Source organism: Electrona antarctica (genome assembly GCF_951216825.1).
Source record: "Electrona antarctica genome assembly, chromosome: 18".
NCBI classification, from domain to species: domain Eukaryota; kingdom Metazoa; phylum Chordata; class Actinopteri; order Myctophiformes; family Myctophidae; genus Electrona; species Electrona antarctica.
The window spans coordinates 23,526,929-23,549,317 of NC_136799.1; the positions used below are offsets into that span (position 1 = coordinate 23,526,929).

Sequence of the window (22,389 nt, forward strand, 5' to 3'; positions counted from 1 at the left end):
CGCGCCAGAGTGAAATGGACAGGATAAGAAATAGGGGACAGAAAAGTGGAATATAGATAACAATATAATATAACATTTTTGAAACGATGGTGGGTCCTTTTTTTACACTGTGGCCAATGGAACGCACAGGGTTTGGTTAGGATGTGTAACACGTGAAGAAGAGTCGCTGGGCAGCACAATGACTGAGTGTCTAGTGCTGCCGCTGTGGGGGTTTTAGATCTTGCTCTCCAAAATGGACTTAAGACTGGTGCAAATTCGACAACTCTACACGTAATGGGAGTTGCCGACAGACTCGGCTGCGGAGCTCTGAATCCATTTTGAGGGATTACAAAAGTGTGAACAGGTGGCGATTTGGCCCCAACACTCTCTTGCTTAATTTATACTTGATTGTAGTTCTGCTATTTCCGGCAAGCGACACCGACACGCAACAAAGTATAGACCAGGCTTCTGTTCCTTACTTCCCTCTTACCACTCAGCCCTGTGAAAGTGAAGAACTAGTTTCCAGGCATATCTGCCGTGCATGATATCTAGACACTTTGATTGGATGTTGTCGAGGTGACAAAATATAGCTCCTTTACAGTTTCTTTCTGATTGTTAACACACGTTTTTCACAACCTAACAGCATTCTCAAAACTGCACACACAAAACTGAAAACCTCCCACACAAAATGCTAAACCCTGACACTCCTTTTCCATGATGACAAATCTCTTAACTGTTCCCAAAATGGAACACGTACTTTCATTTGGTACACACAGCCATATTTTCAAATGACACACACGTACCATTCCATTGAGTACACACAACCAAGCAATGTACAGCCAGTAAGGGCTGTTTTGTTTTGTTTATTTTTGTTTTGTTTTGTTGTACTCATGTTGAGTAGACGATCAGCATTACTGTGTAAAAAGACGTGTATATCCGAATGATTGTACATGTATGAAAAGGTGTCATATAATCCCATGAGGGATGGGCCACGAGGTGGCATGACACTTAAATAAAGTAATTAATTCATTCATACTAAGCATTTGCTGCACACTTCCAAGCATTTACAGCACAATGAAGTGCAAAATTGAAAACACAATCATAGAAATGGAACACACATGAATGACAATGACTCTGGAGAATGAGCCATTTCTCCTTTTATAAAATGACTCTGTGTAGGCCTACTTTCTCATAGTCAAACATAAAACAGCACACAAATATGCAGCCAAAATATGTTTTCTTTCCTTTTCTTTTTACTGTAAACAAGCCTGCTCAAAGGTGATATAGGAATAGAACAGAAAAATGTTCTAATGATGCCAGCAACTGTGAAGCGGCTGAGATTGGGTTGGACCCTCTGGCCAGCCTCGCTCATGGTCAAACCATGATTGAGCACATGGTCAACCACAGTTGCCGAATCTCATTAGACCGTTCTCCTTCTTCTTTCTACCAGCTCAGTGGCCTTGTGGTTAGAGTGTCTGCCCTGAGACTTGGAGGTTGGGGTTCAATCCCCGGCCGGGTCATACCAAAGACCCAGTGCCTCCCTGCTTGACACACAGGGTTGGATTGGGGGTAAGTACCTGCAACATACTAGCGTCATGTCCAGGGGGTGTACCTTTACATCAAGCTGCCTCACGCTACAGAAACAGGAGATAGGCTCCTGCCCTATGGGCCTCATGGCTCGGCAAGGCTACTTACTACTACCTTCTTCTTTCTCCTCTTCCTCTCCATCCTCCTCCTCCTCGTTCTCCTCTCACTCTTACGCCTCTCCTTCTCTGGTTGTCGATCTCTTCAAGGTTCTCCATTGTTCACCAAACAAAACAGATGCTCTCAAGTCCCTTTATGCTGCAGTCCTGATTGCAAATTGCTCACCAGATCTGAATGTTTACAGATTTGACTATGTGTTGTAGGTTGATGCTTTGATATTTTATGGGAGAAGTGTGTGCAACACTGAACATTGTGTCTGTGTGTAGTGTTTGTAGTGTACAACAAGGTAATGTGTAATTGATCAGAAAAGAAGGAAAGTCAGAGGCTAATGCAGATAAAGGAAGGGTGATGTAGTGTAAATTGTGTCGAGCGATTAGGTACATGAAGGTTGTGCAAATTGTGTCAAGTTTTTAGATTTTTGTGTGTTAACAATCGTGAAAAACTGTAAAAAGAAAAACTTTTTCGGATGAAATTTGGGTAAACTAAGGCTGCTGCCTCCGACACCACTGGGCTACCCCCACAAGCTGTTCCTACCTGGGCTCATTTCCATCACTCAATATTCTATGGAAGCCTGTCTCAAGTGACAACCACCATTGTTGAAATAAGAATTCCTGTGCCATTTCGAGTGTCCCATTATCCACTCTACTCGTCATGAATGAAAATGCGATGCCTCTGCCTGTCACTCCTGACTGAGATATCTCCGTGTTAAGATTACTGTAGTTCCATTCTATGGTTACTTCCATTCTATGCCCTACTCGAGGTATCTCTACTGCTTTGTAACTTACATCACTACACCTCGTTTCGGTTCTATTATACATACTGTACAGGTCACTGTAGCATTACTTCTAACCTCTTGCCTGCAGCGTTACAGCATTGTTATATCATACTGTACCTATCACTCCAACTGAGGAGGAATTATGCTGAAAACCAAGTTTCCCCTTCTCATTTGCAGCTGCCCGAGGGACTCAAAAGACGGACACTACTCCTGCGGGTTAAATATTAGATGAGTTCTGAGTTGCAATATTGCTATTTAATTCCACTTATTCATTTTGTTTTGTGTGCGAGCCTGCTCTTGCATTCTGCAGCGTGTGTGACTGCGAAATGGATGCAGATCTAATTACTGTATGAGAGCTACTATGGCTGCGTGCGGTTCTATAGGGTGACTTGGCAGAAGATGAGGGGAGCAGTGAATCTGAGTCACAGAGTGTGTCTAGAGGATCGTCTGCCCTCTGTCACCAAGGACACCGTGGAAGGAAACATCTGGGGACCAATTTAATCAGAATTTCTCCTCTCCACCTCTCGCTCTTACTTACTGTCTCTCGCTCTCAGTCTTGTTCTCACTGCAGTCTCCTCGTCAGTCACTTGCTCTGTGCTTGTATGGTAACTACCCCTTCTTGTCCACTATTACCCCCTCCCCCCACACACACACACACACTTCAGTGGCTTCAATTTCCCTAGCAGCTGCATCCTTTCTTGAACTCTCCCTAGTTCTTTTCCCTTCATGCAGTCTCCTTCAACCCCCCTCCATCCCTCTCTATATCTCTCTCCTTCCATCCATCCATCTATCCAGCACATATACTCACACCTGCCCTGGCTGCCAACAACTCTTCTTTCTCCCGGTCTCCCTCTCTCCTCCTCCTATCCCTGCATGTGTCCGCCTGTCTGCTTCTGTCCTATTATAGAAGCACTGTTTGCAGCTGATGCTACGTGCATATGAATATCGTTGCTGTCGGAAGGGGGGCCTTGTATGTCCATATAGCTCATCCGTACTGACATCTCTGCACTGCACTGCCCCAACACCACCACCTCCACCAGCAGCACCAGCACCGGCTGAGAGCCTGCCTGCTGGTCCGGGCCGATCACTCAGAGTTAATCTGTTAGCTCCATACAGCCTCTGTTTTATGGAGGCAGCTCAAACACAGAGGTCATCAGATGCAGACGGACAAAACTCTGGGGTAACATTGCCAACAGATGATAACTGTGTGTGTGTGTGTGTGTGTGTGTGTGTGTGTGTGTGTGTGTGTGTGTGTGTGTGTGTGTGTGTGTGTGTGTGTGTGTGTGTGTGTGTGTGTGTGTGTGTGTGTGTGTGTGTGTGTGTGTGTGTGTGTGTGTGTGTGTGACAGATGCGCTGGGATATATATATTTGTTCTAGCGCGTATGTGTGTGTGAGCAGTTTGTGCATGGTTTGTGTGGGTAAATTCGGTTTCAGCTTCACCCAGCTGATGGCTGCTCAGACAACAAGAGGCATGATGAGTGCTTGGGGGGTAGCTATTAGACGTAGACGGCGGGTGGGGAAGCGAACCAGTGACCTACCAATTATACCAGAAGGTGTCTCTACCCACTAAGCTACAGACGCCCCATCTGTGTGTTCATACTGTAGACATGCTTGGCCTTTTGTTGGCAGCTGTGTGTGTGTGTGTGTGTGTGTGTGTGTGTGTGTGTGTGTGTGTGTGTGTGTGTGTGTGTGTGTGTGTGTGTGTGTGTGTGTGTGTGTGTGTGTGTGTGTGTGTGTGTGTGTGTGTGTGTGGTACAGACCGTATCTGTCTTGTTGCATCTGTGCGTGACTGTTATCTTACAGACGGCTATAGGCAGCTGGTGTTGAAACCCATCCAGATGGGTTGTAACTCAACTCACTGCTGTTTTCTTGGCAAACACAAAAACTCACAAGAGGAAGTGTAGAAGAGTTACCACAGTAGAGCTCAGCATCAACCTCCTGTCCGCGCCTCATCTGTTCCTTACATTGTTTCATCTGTGACAGCTCGCTATTTCTTTCCAACTCCTGCCGTTTCCCTCGCTCGCTCTCGTCCAACTGTTTGTATATCTCTCTCCTCGTCACTGTTAGTTTTTCAATGTTTATAGTTGCCAATCCTCAGTGTTCTTCTCGTACTGTGTATCTCTCTCTCCCTCTCGGTCTGTTCCCCTGTCTCTCTCTTGTATTCTTATACTCGCTAAATCCAAGTCTTGCAAAGTCTTGGTCCGTGCAATAATCTGCATCTCTGCCTTTTCATCTCCCTCCCTCTCCCTTTGTCACCCATCAAGATTTTTTGTTGTTTCTCATTCTATACATAGTTCCCTCAGTCTCACTTCTTGTAGCCTCGGTACCCAGGCTTTCCTTTGGCCGCTCTGGTCTAGAAGTTGGAGTCAACCCTTTCGGGTGGGCTTTGTTCCTACACGGTGGGCTTTGTTCCTACACACGTTAGCTCAGGCAAAAATCGAAAGCCTGGGAGAACGCATTGGCCGCTCTGGTCTAGAAGTTGGAGTCAACCCTTTCGGGTGGGCTTTGTTCCTCCACACGTTAGCTCAGGCAAAAATCGAAAGCCTGGGAGAACGCATTGGCCGCTCTGATCTAGAAGTTGGAGTCAACCCTTTCGGGTGGGCTTTGTTCCTACACACGTTAGCTCAGGCTACACTTCTTCAAATGTCTGTCCATCTATTTATCTCTCCTTCATGTCTGTCTGCCTCTCACTCCCCTATCATCTCCACTGCTGGGTGTTTGGTTAACCTCGTTCTGACATTCTCTCAGCCGTGACTGGCCGCCATCTGTTTAATTACACATATTCCTCAAGGCCCCCCCCCCCCCCCTCTCTCTCTTTTTAGTTTTCAAGTGTTTTCAATCCTGAGTGCTACTGCAGATTCAACACAGTGTTCAACCCAACGATACATGTAGCATTTACTCAAAGGAATCTTCAACACTGACTTCCATATAGATGACCAATTTGGAAGGTAAACAAATGGGAACACCTGGTGTCAGGCCTCAATCAACAGGTCCCATGCTTCAACCTCACAAGGAGAGAGTGGTCAACCCTTAAAGATGGAGTGGCGTGACTTTTTCTGCTTTGTATGGTTCTATGGAATTAACATTACGCTAATAGACCCCCAGGTGTGGTTATAATATATATAATCTTCCTCAAAGCTGAAAGCCTTATCATACAACAGCTGTGGGCGAGGCTTAAGTTCAGGTGGGTGGTGTTAAGGTGAAAAACAGGTATACTTAATGAACTGGTGTGGCCACATAAAAAATAAACATTTTAACACTTTCTGTACAGTTTCTAGAAAAATAAAAAATCTTCCTAGTATAATCATAGTACCTGAAAAGAATCACGGCAGTCCATAATTGATTCAGGCCCCTGCTTAACCAGCCTTCACAAATGGGCCAGTAGCCCATGCCGACTTTGTGCTTGTGGAGAGGAGCAATAAAAAGAAGCACATGTTTAGAGCTTGCCCTCTCCAAAGACTAAAAGGAGGATTAGTCGCCCTCCATACTGCAGATCAGGAGGCAACTGCTTGGCTTAAAGACTTTGCATTCAATAAATAAATACTGAGAGTGTACATTTACATTCAGTTTCCTGTTTTGTGCTGCATGCTGTGAGGTGCAATGCTCCAAACTTTGAAATTGCTCCCAAGAACGCTACAAATACGACTTTGTGCATTTTAATCAGTTTAATGCTGGACTGAAATGACTAATGCCACACTGCAATTGAGAGCACTCGAATGGAGCAAGAACTTTGACAGCGTTCTATTGTTACCCTATCTACACTGCTACACTAGCTTATAAGGGTGATCGTGCCAACAAAATGGGTTCGTATCACTCTCAGTAGTACATGAATTGCTCAACCAATAAAATACGTTTCACAAAGACTAGAACAGAAGAAGTCGGAGTCCTAACAAATAAATGTACTGTTTAAGCAATGATTACTCGGAGCCTAGTATTCACAGGCAGAAACTAATGATTGGTGCCAATGCTGCTCAATTCCTACAAATCAGTTAACATTGAGCTGGGTAATATTCTGTCCTCTCTTGCCGACCTGACCTCTAAAACAAATTACTTGGATAACCAATTCAGACGTAACAACCTTTGGATTGATGATTATGCTGAACTCCAAATCTGAAGCATGAATCTGAGACCACGGTGAAAATATAATCTAATTGGCCTATATCAGAGCACTTAGAGCTGGATACTGCAGTCATCACGCTGGACAGTTTGATGGTGAAAGACTCATTTTCAAAAAGAAATCTTGAATGTGAAACATTTTTATATTTTCGACAGCACAAATCTTATATTATTTATAAATATGTTCTGATGGAGGTCTGCAGCAAATACATATAGAATTTGCGGGTATTTGACATGATTAAAGTTTGAGAACCACTCGTTTAATATACTCTTCTATCTCTCTCTCTCTGTTTGTCTGTCCCACACTTATCTGTCCGTTCGTCAGCCAGTGGCCTATAGCATCTCACCTGTAACCTGTTGGACCTGCTGTCCGTCTGTCCTTATCTACCAAGCACACCTGGCCATGGCAGGCTTTCTCACATGGCTAGTCAACCTCCTATAGTCACCCCCCCCCCCCCCCCCCCCCCCCAACCCCACACACACACACACACACACGATTACCGCTCAACAGTTGTATTGTCGGAGTATACAAAGAAGTAGGTGTGTGAGGGCGGAGGGAGGCGGGAAAGGAGGATTGGATGGGTGTGTGTGTGTGGTAGTCCATAGTGTACTATATCTTCTGTGTACTGTGCTTGTATGTGTGGTCATCGATTTGTGCAGGTTTTATATGTGCTTGTATGTGTGGTCATTGATTTGTGCAGGTTTTTATATGTGCGTGTGTGTACTGTGTGTACCATTGTCCATAGGACTTCTGTGTGTTTTCTCTATGGGGTCTGTGCTTTTTGTGGTGTGTATGTGCGCTGTTTTTTCTTTTCTTTCTTTTTTCAATCAGTGATAAGTGTAAGTTATCAGTGGGTAATCCTCTAATGAACTGGCACACAGATAAAAAACCGCCTCCATCAAACTCCTCAATGGAAGAGGGAGCACGCAGGCCCCATGCCTCCCTCCGCCACTCTAATTCACTCAATCATTCCTTCCCTCTCTATACCTCCATTTATCCCTGTTATTACTCTGTCGCTCAGTCCCTGCCCCCCCCCCCCCCCCCCCCTCCCATCCGTTCCATGGCTTCTCCTTCCATTCCAGGCTGCAAACCTTTACGTGCCCCCCAGTGTTGCTCCTCTAATGCTCCACCACTCCTTCCCTCCGCCCATCCATCCTTTCTTCTCTCCATACGTACGTCACGCATACCGCCTCCGTCCCTGCATTAGTCCTTCCACCACCACTCCCTCCACGCTCATTTCCTATAACCCCTCTCTATTTTCCACTCAAGCTTCATCCATTCTTCACTTCGTTGCTCCCTCTCTCTGCCTCTCCCTCTCCCCGTCCATCCTCCTATGACTTCCTGCATCCCTCTCTCCATGCTCAATGTTAATTTAACTGGGCCCGTGCATACAGGTCCATTGTTACACCCTCAGAGTTAAACTAAGACTATACTGTGATAACTGTGACCCATCTATCCATTCATCCTTGCATTCGTGAGACAGCCCTTGTCTTTACTACCTCTACTTCATCTTTCATTTCGTCACCTCTCTGTTTCCCTCACATCAACCACCCTCCCTCCCCCCTCCTCTGTTTGCCTGCTTCCATCCTTCAGTGCTCTGCTTCCATTCTGTTTGCGCCGCCGCCCCATACCTGCCCATCAAGAAAAACAAACGCACCAGTGATGCGTGGATAGCACCACAGCACGTTACTCACCCGTGCCTTTCTCCTTCGGGCTACAGCCTGAGCACATGCAACACACACAACACTGAGTGAACACAAAAAACCCTCTCCCAAGGGATATTTAACTTTCAAAAAAAGTTTTGGTAATTTTATCGTCTAATCAGGCTTATGTGAACAATCCAGAGAGTTTTTAAGTTGCTCGATTCAGTATTCAGATATTTGATATAACTTCAAACTTCATTTTAACCATGATAGATTAATCGAAAACACCCAACCTTTTTCTGGTGACTGATATTGTCCCTCTAATACGTGAGGGGGACTTGTTTTTTTCATTTGTATTGTATTCCATTTTAATAACGAAATCCATAATAATTACACCAGAGCTTCCATTGATCTTCATTCCGCTTTCTTCAGGACAATTTCTTCGGCCCAATTTTTCATCAAGTTCAGAGGACCGCACTTTTGGAATAACTTACCGTCTCATATCAGAGTCTGTACTAGTCTCAGCTCTTTTAAGAGACAATTACTGCAATTTTTATTAACAAACTTGGGGCAACACGCCCTAGTCATGTTATTATTTGTTATTTATTATTGGAATATTTTTTCATTATTATTTTTTTTTTATCTAAGCTCAACTGGTAGCTTCTATAGGAAGGCCACTCGATAAGCCCCTTTGGTTTTTTTTTTGGCACTTCCAGCACATCATGTATGTAACTAATCTCGTTTCTTATTGAAATATTTGCTTTCTGTATTTCTTTGTTTTTACCATATTGTTGTTATTATGTACATATGTGCAAATAAACTAAACTAAACTAAACATTTACTGTTTTCATTTATATTTTTGCGACCATAGGTCGCACGCTCCATATATGGCCAGTAGAATTCATTCCATATGTTGATCTGACCCCCCCATGCCAAAGCGCCAGCACTCGCCCAGCAGTCTGCCGTCACCCAGGCGGATGTGTGCACGCGACCTCGCTTCTCGCCCTCAGGGCGTTTTACTGGTATATATATTTATAATTTTATAATATCTAAATACTGAATCGAGCAACTGTCATAAGCCTGAGTAGACGATAAAATGACCACAATTTATTTTTTAAAGTGAAATATCCCTTTAGCAGCCCTAACCGCCCAGAGCTGCTATAACGACAAGACAGTCGCTTAGACTCTTTATAGTACAGCAGCACGGTGCCGTTTCTTCTTCGCTCAATTAATCCGGCTCAGTGCAGGACCGCATTTGACTGTCATCACAAGCCTAATGAAGAGAATGCCGCTTTGAGCTGTTTGTAGTGAGTGGCCCTGGTCGTCTCAAGCTGTCAGTTTTGCCCGCAGCCCTGGCTCGACATGCATTTTGTCCCTGCCTCTCTGTCTCTCTCTCTCTCTCGCTCTCTCTCTCTCCCCCTCATTTGTTCCTCTGTGTTGGGGCTTGGAGAGACAAATCCCCCTTCGTCATCTCTGAGGAACACAGAGGCACTGCAGCTTCATTAGGGTTTAATAACCTGAGCACCAACTACCATGAGTGTGCGTGTGTGTGTGTGTGTGTGTGTGTGTGTGTGTGTGTGTGTGTGTGCACACACGCGCCTTGGGGAATAACGAATGCAGGTGTGCATGCACAATTGCAGTGTACGGTTCATACATGCATACATATACAGAGATGCATGCCTGTGTGTATTAAGTGTCTGTGAGTGTGACGCGCACGTGTGTCCTGACTCCTCAGAGAGCGAGGCTAGCCCAGAGCCACAATGCGTCCTATTCAGCAGGGTCTCAGGATTAATATGTAATTTCATTCAAAGGGGCAAATTGGGTTTTTTTACGGCACTAATCTTCATTTTACTGAGAAGAATGAGCCGGGGCATTTAAAAATGGAGTGAGTTAATGAAAGACTTATAAGACTGTTGGATGGATAGATGGCTGGGCGGAATATTACTTCCCTACCAAAACAATAACTGCCAATCGGAATCAAACTTATTGAAGTATAGGAATAATTTGTCACATTAATGTGTTTCACTGTGTAATTCAGCAGTAACCACATAAAACGTCAGTGTCCCTATTCTGGGGTGAACATTCAGCAAAGATAGCAGATCTATAAGCACAAAGCGCACTGCGTTGCGTATAGTAAGCTGATAAGATGTCTATTGTCATTGCAGAATACAACCAAATTCCACAGTCAACATAATATAATAAAATGTTAGGTTTGTCATAATTCATGTCACCCTGGGTGTGTTAGGGTGCCGGCCCGGTTCCGGCAGGCCGCCCCGCGTCCGAAACGGTCGAGAAATGACAGAGTTACTGTGTGGGAGAATTTGCAGACAACACACACTCTTTCTCTCTCTCTCTCTCTCTCTCTCTCTCATGCACGCTCGGCTCCACATTGTAATTAGCAGGCAACAGTGCAACACTCTCTCTCTCTGTTTCTAGCACAACAGTGCCACTTTTGCCCCTACTGGTACTCTAAACATAGGGACATACATAGGGAGGGACATTGCTGTTCCTTGGAGTGGCTGCACCACTGAAAGAATATGTTACATCTGTAACATGTTTACCGTATTTCAGAGTTTAACACATTGGAGGAGGCTGTCAGCCTGAACTGCAGGAAGGAGGCTGTAATCGCTACTCATTTACATGTTGCATTTATATGTTAGGCACGCTCTTGTCTGGAGGGGCTTGCATTAAGCGCAACAGAAGAAGCAGCTGAATTCCTGATGTGTGAACATATACGAGCATACAGAAGTAAGAATTGCTAAAGTTTTGATAGGTAAAGATGAGAAGTAATTACAGTCGGAAACAAACCCAGTGAAAATTTGTGAAATATGCCTCGTGATTTACATCCTTTTTTTCCCCTTTTTTTTAATCCATTGATACCTGGAACGCATCCATGTCACGTTAGCGTTAGCGTTTTAAACATTATGTTATAATTTAGCTATTGAAAAATAGCAGATCTACAAGCTCATAGCGCGCCACCGAGTGGCGCGCTATGAACTTGTAGGTCTGCTATTTTTGAAAAATCGTTAAAATGTGCCTCAAATCTTTCTGAAAATTGTCATGATTTAGAAAACTTTTTTTTTTTTTTAATTTCGACGTCAGGCCTGAATGGGTTAAATGGGTGCACCGTGACAGCAGCCAGCTAAAGCACAGTCGCTAAACCGCAAAGCGCCAAACCACAACTGCCATTCATAATCCCGCTGTGAAACGCATGATTATAGAATGCCACGTGATTGCGTTCCGTGCCACATTTCAATAATACCTTTCTGTATCAGTGAGTATAAATGCGACAGTAACTAAGCTAGAGAGAGAGAGAAATGCTGTGCGCACAGTGTGAAGACTGAAGACTGACAAATAATGAATTCCGACTAGCATCCCCCTTCCTGCCTAATCACATTGAGGAATCAGCAATACCACTTTCCTCCCAATCTCTTGCTGTGAATACATTGTAGGAAAAGAAGTCATGATCCACAAAATTATTTTCTGCCATGTTATCAGCTCATATATGTGGAATCGGTATAGGGGTAGAGTGCATATTAAAACTATATGTAAAGGGGTAGAGTGCATATTAAAACTACGTATAGGGGGCAGAGTGCATTTCATTAAAACCACATATATAAAAAAATGTACTAAGGTTGAAGGAATGTTTATTTTTCCTCTCCAATTAACCACATGAACGCTAGCGTCCCTATTCTGGGGCGCATACAAATGGCAGATCTACAAGCTCAAGTGACGGATTGAGAGCTATTATACATTTTTCGGTAAAGAGATTTGTTGTAAAATGTTATGTCACAGGTGGACCCCGGTCAATATACTGTATAGGCCATTATAGGGTTTTTAAGTGTGGTTGAAAAGCAACACAAGAAATGCCAAAAATAACTAACTTTCCCGGTTGAAATATTGTTCATATACGGGATTTGCACGTCCTTAATCTTTGTAGGTACGCATGTGTGGCCAAAAGGTTCCCGGTTTAGTAACCTGGATTGGTATAGGGAAAATCTGGAGGGGAAGATAATAACCCACAAATGGTGTTTGTACTGAGCAGCTCACAGTTGTGAACGTGTCACCATGTGAGAGTGAAGCAGGGCATTGCTGCAAAGTGAACCTACACTGGGTGAATGATCTTCCTGCATTTGTAAAAAGAAAAATCACACCTGTGTGAAGTAAGTGGTGCAATTCCATGTGGGCGTCCCCGGGGGGTCCCCGAAACTTCCAGGCCTACAGGAACGCGCCCAGGGTGCCGGCCCGGTTTCGGCAAGCTACCCCGCGTCCGAAACGGTTGAGAAATGACAGTTACCGTGTGGGGATCCCTCTACTGTACTGTACTGTCACTGTACTGTCACACCCGAAATCATCATATATACAGTTAATATGTGTGAGTGTGTTAGGCTGCTCAATAGTGACAACCAACCAAACGCTATTTTCATGCTCAGACCCAGCCAGGGACGGACACAGCCAGCCAGCCACCCACAGACACACAAAGCTGCGTAAGGAAGTGGTTGCACCACTTAAAAAGAAGGGAAAAAAACTGTTGTCATCCATGGGGCCCAGGTTAATCAAGGTTACAGCAAATCCCAGCACTCTACAACATCAAATCTCCACAAACTCATTCCCGAACCTCATCCAGTGAATGGTTGCTGATGGCCGATTCACCTCCCCCAAATGCCCATAATAGCCCTGATGAGAGAGGAAAAACCCATTTCCTTTTTTCTTTTTTAATCTTCCCCGAATCCTCCCTCCCTCTGTTCCTTCTCTCCTGTCGCCATCCTTTCGCTCCTCCCACCCTGTCCCATCCCATCCCAGGGCACGGCTAGATGGACTGGGGAGATTTACAGTCGGGGGTCGCCCAGTGCTTCTAATTAGCTTAAGTAGGTTGGGTGGAATAAGCACTTCCTCACTGAGACACAGCCAAGTCCCACTGCTCTGGGTCTGACTAAGCAGAGAGAGAGGGAGAGAGAGATGCCATGGATGGACACAGACAGGCTCTTGTCCTCTCTCATCATCAGCATCAGCATCATCTCTGTCTGTCTGTCGCCCACTCTCATTCTCCTTGTCATTCACGCTATCTATTTTTCTTTTTCCTCTCTGTTCATTTGGCTCTCTCAATCTTTCCTCTCATCTTTCCGTCTCTTATCTCAGTCTCTCACTTTTGTCTCTGTGGCATCTACCCTGTAAAATGTGGAGCATTAACACTCAGGATTTTATACTTTCTCTCTCTCTTATAACCTAATCTCAAGTGGAGAGTTCAATTCTCCAGAAACACACGTCATCACATGAAATCTGCACTGCGAAACACCAGAAACTGTAGAAGAGAGTGTTTTGAAAGAAAAATAAATTGTGTTTTTATTAAAAAAGAAAATCCTCATTTTCAGGATGAATCTGTGATGGATTCGGTTCATTTCCTTGGCAGTGCTGTTCGTTTTGTTTGTCACTCTACATCCCAAACCTCCCCTCCCCTCAGGGCGCGCCTCCTGTCCCTTGCCACCAACTTGTAAATAAGAATTTTAATAAGAATTTTATCTCCTGTTTGCATGTCTCGCTATCTGCCGAGCGAACAAAGCCAATTCATTGTATGTACAGCCAGATAAATAACTTCCTTCCATGTTGACCCAAGCAACCCTGTCTCTGCTCTTACCCACCCAACCTGTCTAAGTATAGGGAGTACCCTTGGCAGAGAGACAGACGGTAAGACAGACAGACAGACAGACAGACAGACAGACAGGCAGGAAGAGACAGAGAAAGAGTGAGAGAGAGACAGACAGCGAAAGAATGATGGAGGGAGAGGGACAGACTCAGAGGGACACTTACAGGGAGAGAGAGAGAGAGAGAGAGACAGACAGACAGAGACAGACAGACAGACAGACAGACAGAGAACACGATGTCCACCAGTCACTGAAATGCACACTGGCATGCAAGCGTGCGCACAGCCGCACACGCAGACGCATGCATGGCATGCATACCAATAACCACAGACGGATGGATGGAAGGACGAATGGTAAATGGGTGGATGGACAGACAGACACAGAGAGAGGAGAGAGGGAGAAGGAGTTGAGAGAGAGAGAGAGAGAGAGAGAGAGCTCCTTGTTTCTTTATTTTTGCTCAGTGGCACAGCTCTGCTTAACTAATGACAGAACACCTCCCCTCCCTGTCCCTCGCATCCTCTTATTCACTCTGACTCTCCTGCTCTCTTTGCCCCATTCCCTCTCTCTCTTTCTCTCTCTCTCATTATCTCTCTATCATTCTCTCTCTCACACACACTCTCTTCCAGCACTTTCTAAGTCTCTATATCTCCTTGCATTGGTGACATTCCTCAAGTGCTGTGATTTAACAATTCCTACTACGAACATTTCTGAAATCGAAATAAGCGATCCATGGCTTGACAGAGAGACATAACATGGACAGAGATTGCAGGCTTACGATATAGATTGCTTCTCTGTCTTTCTGATACAGCTCTTCACTCATGCTGTCTTGAAGTCTTCATGGTTGAGGAATAATATGTTTGTTTGTGTCTCTGCATGCACGCATGCATCTTAGGCGAGGGTGTGTGTATGTGTGTGTGTGTGTGTGTGGTGTGTGTGTGTGTGTGTGCGCGCGCGCATGTCTCTTAGGTGAGTGTGTGTGTGTGTGTCGCACTTGACTGCACAGTCAGATAGAGGCAGATATGAAGTTGGATTGACTGACTGGCAAACAGCCTGGCCTGCTGAGAGGAATACTAACATGGACACACACTTGCGATGCACACGTGTGCACGAGCGCACACACACACACACACACACACACACACACACACACACACACACACACACACACGCATACATAACATGAGGGACTCGCAGTGGAATTTAAGGTCAGGGTGCATTGTTGCATTTACATAGATGGCCAGCTTGTTTGGCTGGCCATCTATCTTGACATGTTCTCCAGCCTCCACACACACACACACACACACACACACACACACACACACACACACACACACACACACCAACACAACCCAGGGAGATGCACAAGCACGCAACAACCTGCTGCAGTACAAGCTGTTGGGCTGTTGCCCACAGTCACAGCAGACACCACAACTCTCTCCAACATTTCAACTTTGACTGATTCGCTCTGATTGCTGCCAAATTACACAGCTCTAAACACTAAACACACAGCAGCACATACAAATACACACACACATTTACCTCTGCAAACACCCCCTCTCCATGTCAAATAGTGCAAAACCTCCTGATGAGTCACGAGCCAGCAATAGCCGACCAAAAACCAAGGCGTCACGTCATGACACCTTGTGAGCTTGTAGATCAGCTGCTTTTGGCATGCTACTCGGGCTAACACATGTGGGGCCCCCGGGGGACCCTCTGGGCAGTGGTGTAGTCTACCGCTATATGTGGGGCCATGTGGGGCCCAGGGACCCTCTGGGCAGTGGTGTAGTCTACCACTGCCCAGGGACCCTCTGGGCAGTGGTGTAGTCTACCGCTATACGCTATATGCGTAGTATGCTGTGACAATGTTTTTTTTGGGGAAAAGCGTACTGTATACCGTCTGCTAATCATTTCATCCATTGACCACGTGCGAGCGTATAGCCTATATGTGAGCATGTTGCGTGAGGAATAATCATGGTATACCGTCTGGAAAAAACCTATAGGCTACAGCACTGCCTCTGGGTTCCTTGAGCGGATTCCAAATGGACCATTAACAGGTCTGAATTCTCTGGAACTCTGAGAGATTACAAATAGAGTTCCATTAGTTCCATTTGTACACTCTCAGGGTCATTGGGGTCCTGGAAATTGAAAAGTTTGAGAACCACTGGGCTTAGTTGGCTAACACGCCCGTCGATGCCGAAGCACTAGAGGGCAACAGTCAAGAAGCAGACCCACCATTAAACATGCATGCTCTGGGCTGACAGGTGCAGGGGTAAAGCTCGCCAGAGAGCAAACTGATCGAAGCTGCATTTGATGAGGGGAGATGTGCTTATAGCGGAATTTAAAGGGATTTTCGGCTCCTGCGTTTGGTGTTGTTTTTACAACTACTCCACAAGCCCTTGTTGAGATTGGCTTCTGAAGAAATTGATTTGAAACAAAATGCTGCACCATAAAATCCTCAGTGTTAATGTAACTCTGAGAACATGGACGCAAAATAATGCCATTTGTAAACTGTCAGAGATGAATCACCCCTGAGGATTGTGTCCCCAGATGCCCCACAGTGTTAGCAGGTTGGTAATGTTCTTCAGCAAATAGCTGGAATATATCGATATAATATTGAGATATGATAGGAGACTGTCATACATGTGTCAAGTTCTGTCTCCCTGTTTTTAGTTGCATTAGGGTTTTACTTTATAGTTGTGTTGTTGGGTAGTCTTTTATTGTATAACTTAGTTCTGTGTTGTACCTAGGTTTTACTTTACTTTTATTGTATGTTCCTAGTGTTCCTAGGGGCCGTGTGGTTCACAGTTCGATCCCGGGCTCCACCAGAGTTGGTGTCAAAGTGTCCTTGAGCAAGACGCTGAACCCCTAATTGCTCCTGATGTGCAGGTTGGTGCCTTGCATGGTTTCCTCCTAACCTGACTCCGCCAGCTGGTGGCAGCAGTGAGTTCCTCTTCCTGCTCCCATCTGGTCTCGGACGATGTACTCCGAACAAAATCTGATCGGAGCGATATGCGGACGTATGCGGACGCTAGAGGCAGGATCAACACGAGACTGGTGACATATTGTAGCTGTGCCACAGCGCAAATGGTTCATCGTTTCTGCTTGAGAGAGACCAGATCAAGGTAGGAGGAGGGAACTCAATACTGCCGCAATCTGGCGGAGTCAGGTTAGTTTCCTCCGCCATCAGTGTGTGAATGGGTGAATGTAATGCACAATCTATGTAAAAGCGCCTTGGATAAAGGCACTATATAGGTTAAATGCATCATTTACCATCTGCCCTTGTATTTTGCTAATGTAGTTCACCTGTGTCTTGTTTAGCCCAAGCCAATCATGTTTTAATTGTCCTTAGTGCTCACCTGTGTCCTGTTAGTCCCTGTCTGTGGTTGCTCTTCGTTTAACTGAGTTTGTTACACAGGGGTGCCATTACTGAGGTGTATCAGTACCATTAAGCTTTACATCTCAGCACTGATTAGCTACACCTGGCCTACAGGGCACTGCTCCATGGATTGTCTATCGTCATTGGGATAAGTCAGCATTGTTCGGAATCCTTCCCAGTCATATTCAAACTCTTGCATTTGGGCTGCTGTGTCTCTGCAACTTTCCGTTGTACTGTGATTGGACCGGTCCTACCTTCTCCTCAATCACACCCTGACACTAGATTTGGGATATCCTAATATGATATATGATAACAAATCCTTCGTATACAAACGTATCGTATACATTTCCTTACTATGTTCCTGGTCTTAAAGGAGCACTTCACCAATGTTCCACCTTATCTTTCCTATAATTGGTCCTCAGTAATGCTCATCAAGCTGGCCCCATTTCTCCAATGATGTCATCGGTTGGGATTCTGAGCTATTGGAAACTACAGTCAATCATGCTGAAATAGAGACCAATGTTCTTGCATCATAAAAATCATACTCATGTGAAGTGAGGGGCGCCTTGTCTCAGTCTTTTGCTGCCACATGACGTCACAGGGGGCATGCGTAAAGCGGGGGAGGGGGAAGACTCAAGAGGGAATAAAAAGTCAATAGACTTGGCTGCCACATGACCTCATGTCTGAAAGCTAGACGTTGCCCCTCAAAAATTACAAAATAAGTTTCAAATCAGGCTTGAACTGTCCACAGTCCACCTAAGATGGAAATGTCTTATAATGAACAACAGTGAGGACCCATTATATAAAGCCTATTTGAAAATGCTCAAATAAGGCTGCATTTTACAATAACGTGCACAGAATGTTCTGTTATTAGTCATTAGGCCACTAGACTGAGTGAAATGAACAACCAATCCTATAGCTGTAAGGAATATATCATCTTCTTCTATCTGTATACGTATTCTGTTATTACTCAAATCTCTTGAATCCATATTACTAATGGCCTTTTCTCAAAAAAGTTGCCTATTGCAAATTATTCTGAAAGCAGCAAAATATTGTCAGATTATCAATATCATGGCTAAAGCTAAACATTGTGATATTTTATTTGGTCATTATAGCCCAGCGTGTGTGTGTGTGTGTGTGTGTGTGTGTGCGCGCGCGCGCGCGCAGTATTGGTCATACAGATGCTGCACATGAGTCACCAAAACAAACACAAAACCAAATTTTCATAAATCTATTTACATATACTGACAGTATATTTTCTAATGATTCTACAGGTACAATCATGTAAAAACACGCACACGCGCGAACACGCGCACAATTAAACTAAATAAGCCACCGTCGGGCTGTCTACCTTGGTCCGGAGGGGCTCTGTATCCTCCAGGATGGAAATGAACGGAATCTCCAGGAAAGAGGACAGAAACTCCAGCTGGATCAGCTCCTCGGAGGAGCGGGGGAACGCCAGCACGGCGGACACCCCTCTGACCACCAGGTCCTCGCACGTGCTACGGGACAGCGACTCCGGGTCGCCTCCCGCGGGCGTCCGAGCCACCATCTCCAGGCTGAGGTTGTAGGGCAGCAGGGGAGACATCTGGGACGTGGTCGTCGTGGCGGACGACGAGTCGGACGGGCCGGGGCCGGCCTGGTGCCGGAGGCTGGCCAGGGCGCGGTTGAGCGCATTCTGTATCCGCACGGGCTGGCGGGTCGGCAGGAGCGCGCCGAGGCGCACCGTGTATCCGATCCGCGCCAGGATGTGGCAGGGCTGCGGGTGCAGGCGACAGGGCTCCGGGGAACAGGAGAGCACGGACAACAGGACGAGCAGCAGGAGCAGCGGTCTGGCGGTGGACGACAGGAGGAGAACATGTGGTCTTCCGAGGCGGGCGAAGCAGTGCGTCCAGGGTCCAGATAGAGGCACCATGCTGCTGTGGCTCCGACAGAGAACAGAGGAGGACTGGGCTCCGCTCGCCAGGAGATGGCATAGCTCCCTCTTTCTCCCGGCTCCCCCGCTTTCCCTCCGACTTTGGTGTGTTAATTTCCCCCTTCTTCTTTGCGTCTTTCTTTCTTGATGGGGACTGTCTGTCGAAGGTGATTGTTTGTCGATGTGGGCTTTGTCGACGCCGCGGTCTATTGACGTTTTTGTTTCTCCCTCTTTCAAAGTTTCTGCGTTGACAGCTGGCGGAAAAAAGACGCGCTGGAGAGGAGAGCAGAGCGCGCACAGGCACAGCTACAACGGTCGCCGGTCGCCCCGCTTCTGTCAGTCTCTGCTGAGCAGAGCGCTAGAGAGGAGGAACACCAGCTGTAGTGTGTGTGTGTGTGTGTGTGTGTGTGTACACACATGCGCGCGCGCCTGCCCGTTAAATCTAACCTCTGTCACGGAGCGTGCCTCTGGTTGAATTGTAATGAAATTTTGGTTGGCAGAACTTGGCAGTTGGCACTACAGTTTCATTTCCTCTTTTCCCAGTTCTGGCTCTTTGCGTTTTTAATTACACAATATTGTAGATTCAGACGTTTTACTTCCAGTTCATTCATGGTTGGGAATGGAACACGGAGCACCCTTTAGAATGTTACTTTTGATTAAGTCGTTTTAGGCGAAAGGAGATCATCAATCCTCAGTGTAGGCGTAGAACTATTTGGCAAGGCTGGGCTAGCGACCAGACCTTGTTTGAATCTCAAATTTTCCTGAAATATTTCACTGAAATATATTCTCATTTTTCCTGCACTTGCACATGCAAAATCATTCATTCTGCAACCATATATTCTTGGCACGACAGTCCGCATTATGATATGAGATAATGTGTGTCACAGTGTGCCTATACTAATTATCCATAGCACAAGAGCTCAGTCAACCAATCAGTAATTTTGTTCCCTTCACCTAGTAATTTACCGCCTTCAGGGCAGAGCATCAATCTCGATGTTGAGGAAGAGTAGCCTAATCTTGGCCGCTGGTGTGTGTTCTCTGTTGCAGCCTCTCCCTGGTAATTTTTCGGGTGTCAGTTATGAGTGGAAACTGAGATCATCCTTGTCCCTCTGTTTTCTTCGCCTTATCTCTCTGCATCTCTTTTGTTGACAGGAGCTGAGCCCCGAGACGATGAGAGCTTTCGGATGAGCATGGGCTATTTGAGGTGTGACAAGCAAAGGTTTCACTGGCACTCCAGGGGAATAGAGGTATTGTCACTGACACACACACACACACACACACACACACACACACACACACACACACACACACACACACACTCGACCACCCCTGAAGATAGAAAATGCACATAACAACCAGGATCCAAGTCATTTCACAGCCTGCTAGGCGACCTGTTCAGTTAGGGGGAGGTTTACTGACAAATCTCAGACAGTTGGGTGAAATATTATGTTTTCAATCTCTCCGCTCTCTCCGCATGCTCCACTAGCCGTACACGAAGATAAGATGGAAGCCAGCGCCGTAGGCTTTCTTCTGCCGCAGAAACCGACAGCATTAAACTTGCATGGGCAGACACACATGCAGACTGTCTTATTTTTCACCTGTTGAAGCCATGCAGGATTGAACATAATGGCATTGGTACTTCCCAGGCAGCTTCATTCCCTTTCAGGCAATGGGGGAAGCATATAGTCCAATTCATTTTCATACTTGCAGGCTTGCGTAAAGTGCTTTTGCAAAGCAATAAAGACTAGAAACACTGCACCACAGTTGTGTGTCTCTACCAACCAGTTGCAGTATACATCCAAAGGTATAGTGAAGACTTTGAAGGAATTCAATGAACGCCTTTTGTGAAGTCACACAGTGACCTTGACCTTTGACTCTTGACTCCAAGTGGACATTTGTGACAGATGAAATTCCCTCAAGACTTTCCCGAGGTAACACACATTCATGAGAATGGGACGTATGTACGTACATGTACTGTACATACGGACGGACAGACAGACAGAAGGATGGACAACCCAAAGCATTGTGCCTCCCGCCATGGCTGTCGCCAGCAGAGGCTATATAATTACAATATACAATAAATGCATTAGATAAGGCCAGAGCCTTATTAATTGTTTAATCTTGATTCTGTGTGTGTTCCATGTGTGTGTCTGTCTGTGTGTACATGAGTGTGAAAGGGAGCAAGCTATCCTTTTAAACTAGGGTCTCTCTCATTTCTTTTAACCACAGTTTGTCATGCGAACCAAATTAAGCTCCATTATCAAAGACTGTCCGCCCGCCACCTAATCATCTCAGAAATTAATATTAACACTGCAAGAAACTCGCTGCACTCCACAACTTCTGACCATACACCACCTTCTGAAGTAGAAAGAAATATCATTTATTATTGATTCCTTCCCTTCATTCAGCATTTAAGAAAAATATATCCTGGGAACACTGGGACTTGCAATTAATTAAAGTGTACATGCAAGGACTTCTAGTGCAGACATGTGTCTGCACTGCTACACCACACACACACTGTGTGTGTGTGTGTGTGTGTGTGTGTGTGTGTGTGTGTGTGTGTGTGTGTGTGTGTGTGTGTGTGTGTGTGATGTAGCATTCTGATTAAGCGTAGCTCAAATGCTGAGTGCAAAATGGTCTCTCTCACTCTCAGAGTTAAATTAACTCTCATGATTTTGCTGTGCTGAGGGCTGGCTGGGCTTTGCCATTAGTTTCTCCCCAAAGCCTGAGGTTGCATGGGCATGTTCCACATGCTGGCCTGCGTCTGCGTTAGCAATTCCTATTAACAGCTCGGCTCCCCGCCCCCCCATGGGGTGCATTTGTTTTGATTATGTACATTGCCAGGGATTAATATACAGAATGGGATTAGGCAGGCATCAGAAACCCAATTATAGTAGCCCTCCATCTCTGCTAACATGGGCAATGTGTCCCTGCCTGTCTTTGGACGCTGTCATTCCTCTCGTTCACATGTCACCTTCTACCCTCTGCTCATCTCCAATCTCCTTCTACCTTCCCTCTTTGTTTTACCTGTGTGTCTAATACAATTCCTCCACGTCCATGTATTCTCTCTCCGTCTCTCTATCGCTCATCCTCCACCTCTTGTCCTTTTTTTCTCTCTTTTTAATAATTTAGAGTAGCCAATTCTTTTTTTACCCTCTTTTCTCCCCAATTTAGTCGTTATGACAATTGATTCCTCCCCACAAACATTTCTGTGTTGTCACTGCTGTCGCATCGTACT

The 22,389-nt window shown here is 45.5% G+C and overlaps 1 protein-coding gene across 1 annotated transcript in view; it reads right to left on the reverse strand.

Moving 5' to 3' along the window:
* Positions 1–19,151, reverse strand: part of grin3ba (glutamate receptor, ionotropic, N-methyl-D-aspartate 3Ba) — a gene marked incomplete at its 5' end in the record, with an annotated part of 113,995 nt that extends 94,844 nt beyond the window's left edge. Inside the window, one exon of the mRNA XM_079528446.1 lies at positions 18,588–19,151. Within this exon, the coding sequence (XP_079384572.1) occupies positions 18,588–19,151 (564 nt within the window). The remainder of the gene's footprint in view (positions 1–18,587) is intronic.
* Between the last annotated feature and the right edge of the window lie 3,238 nt (positions 19,152–22,389).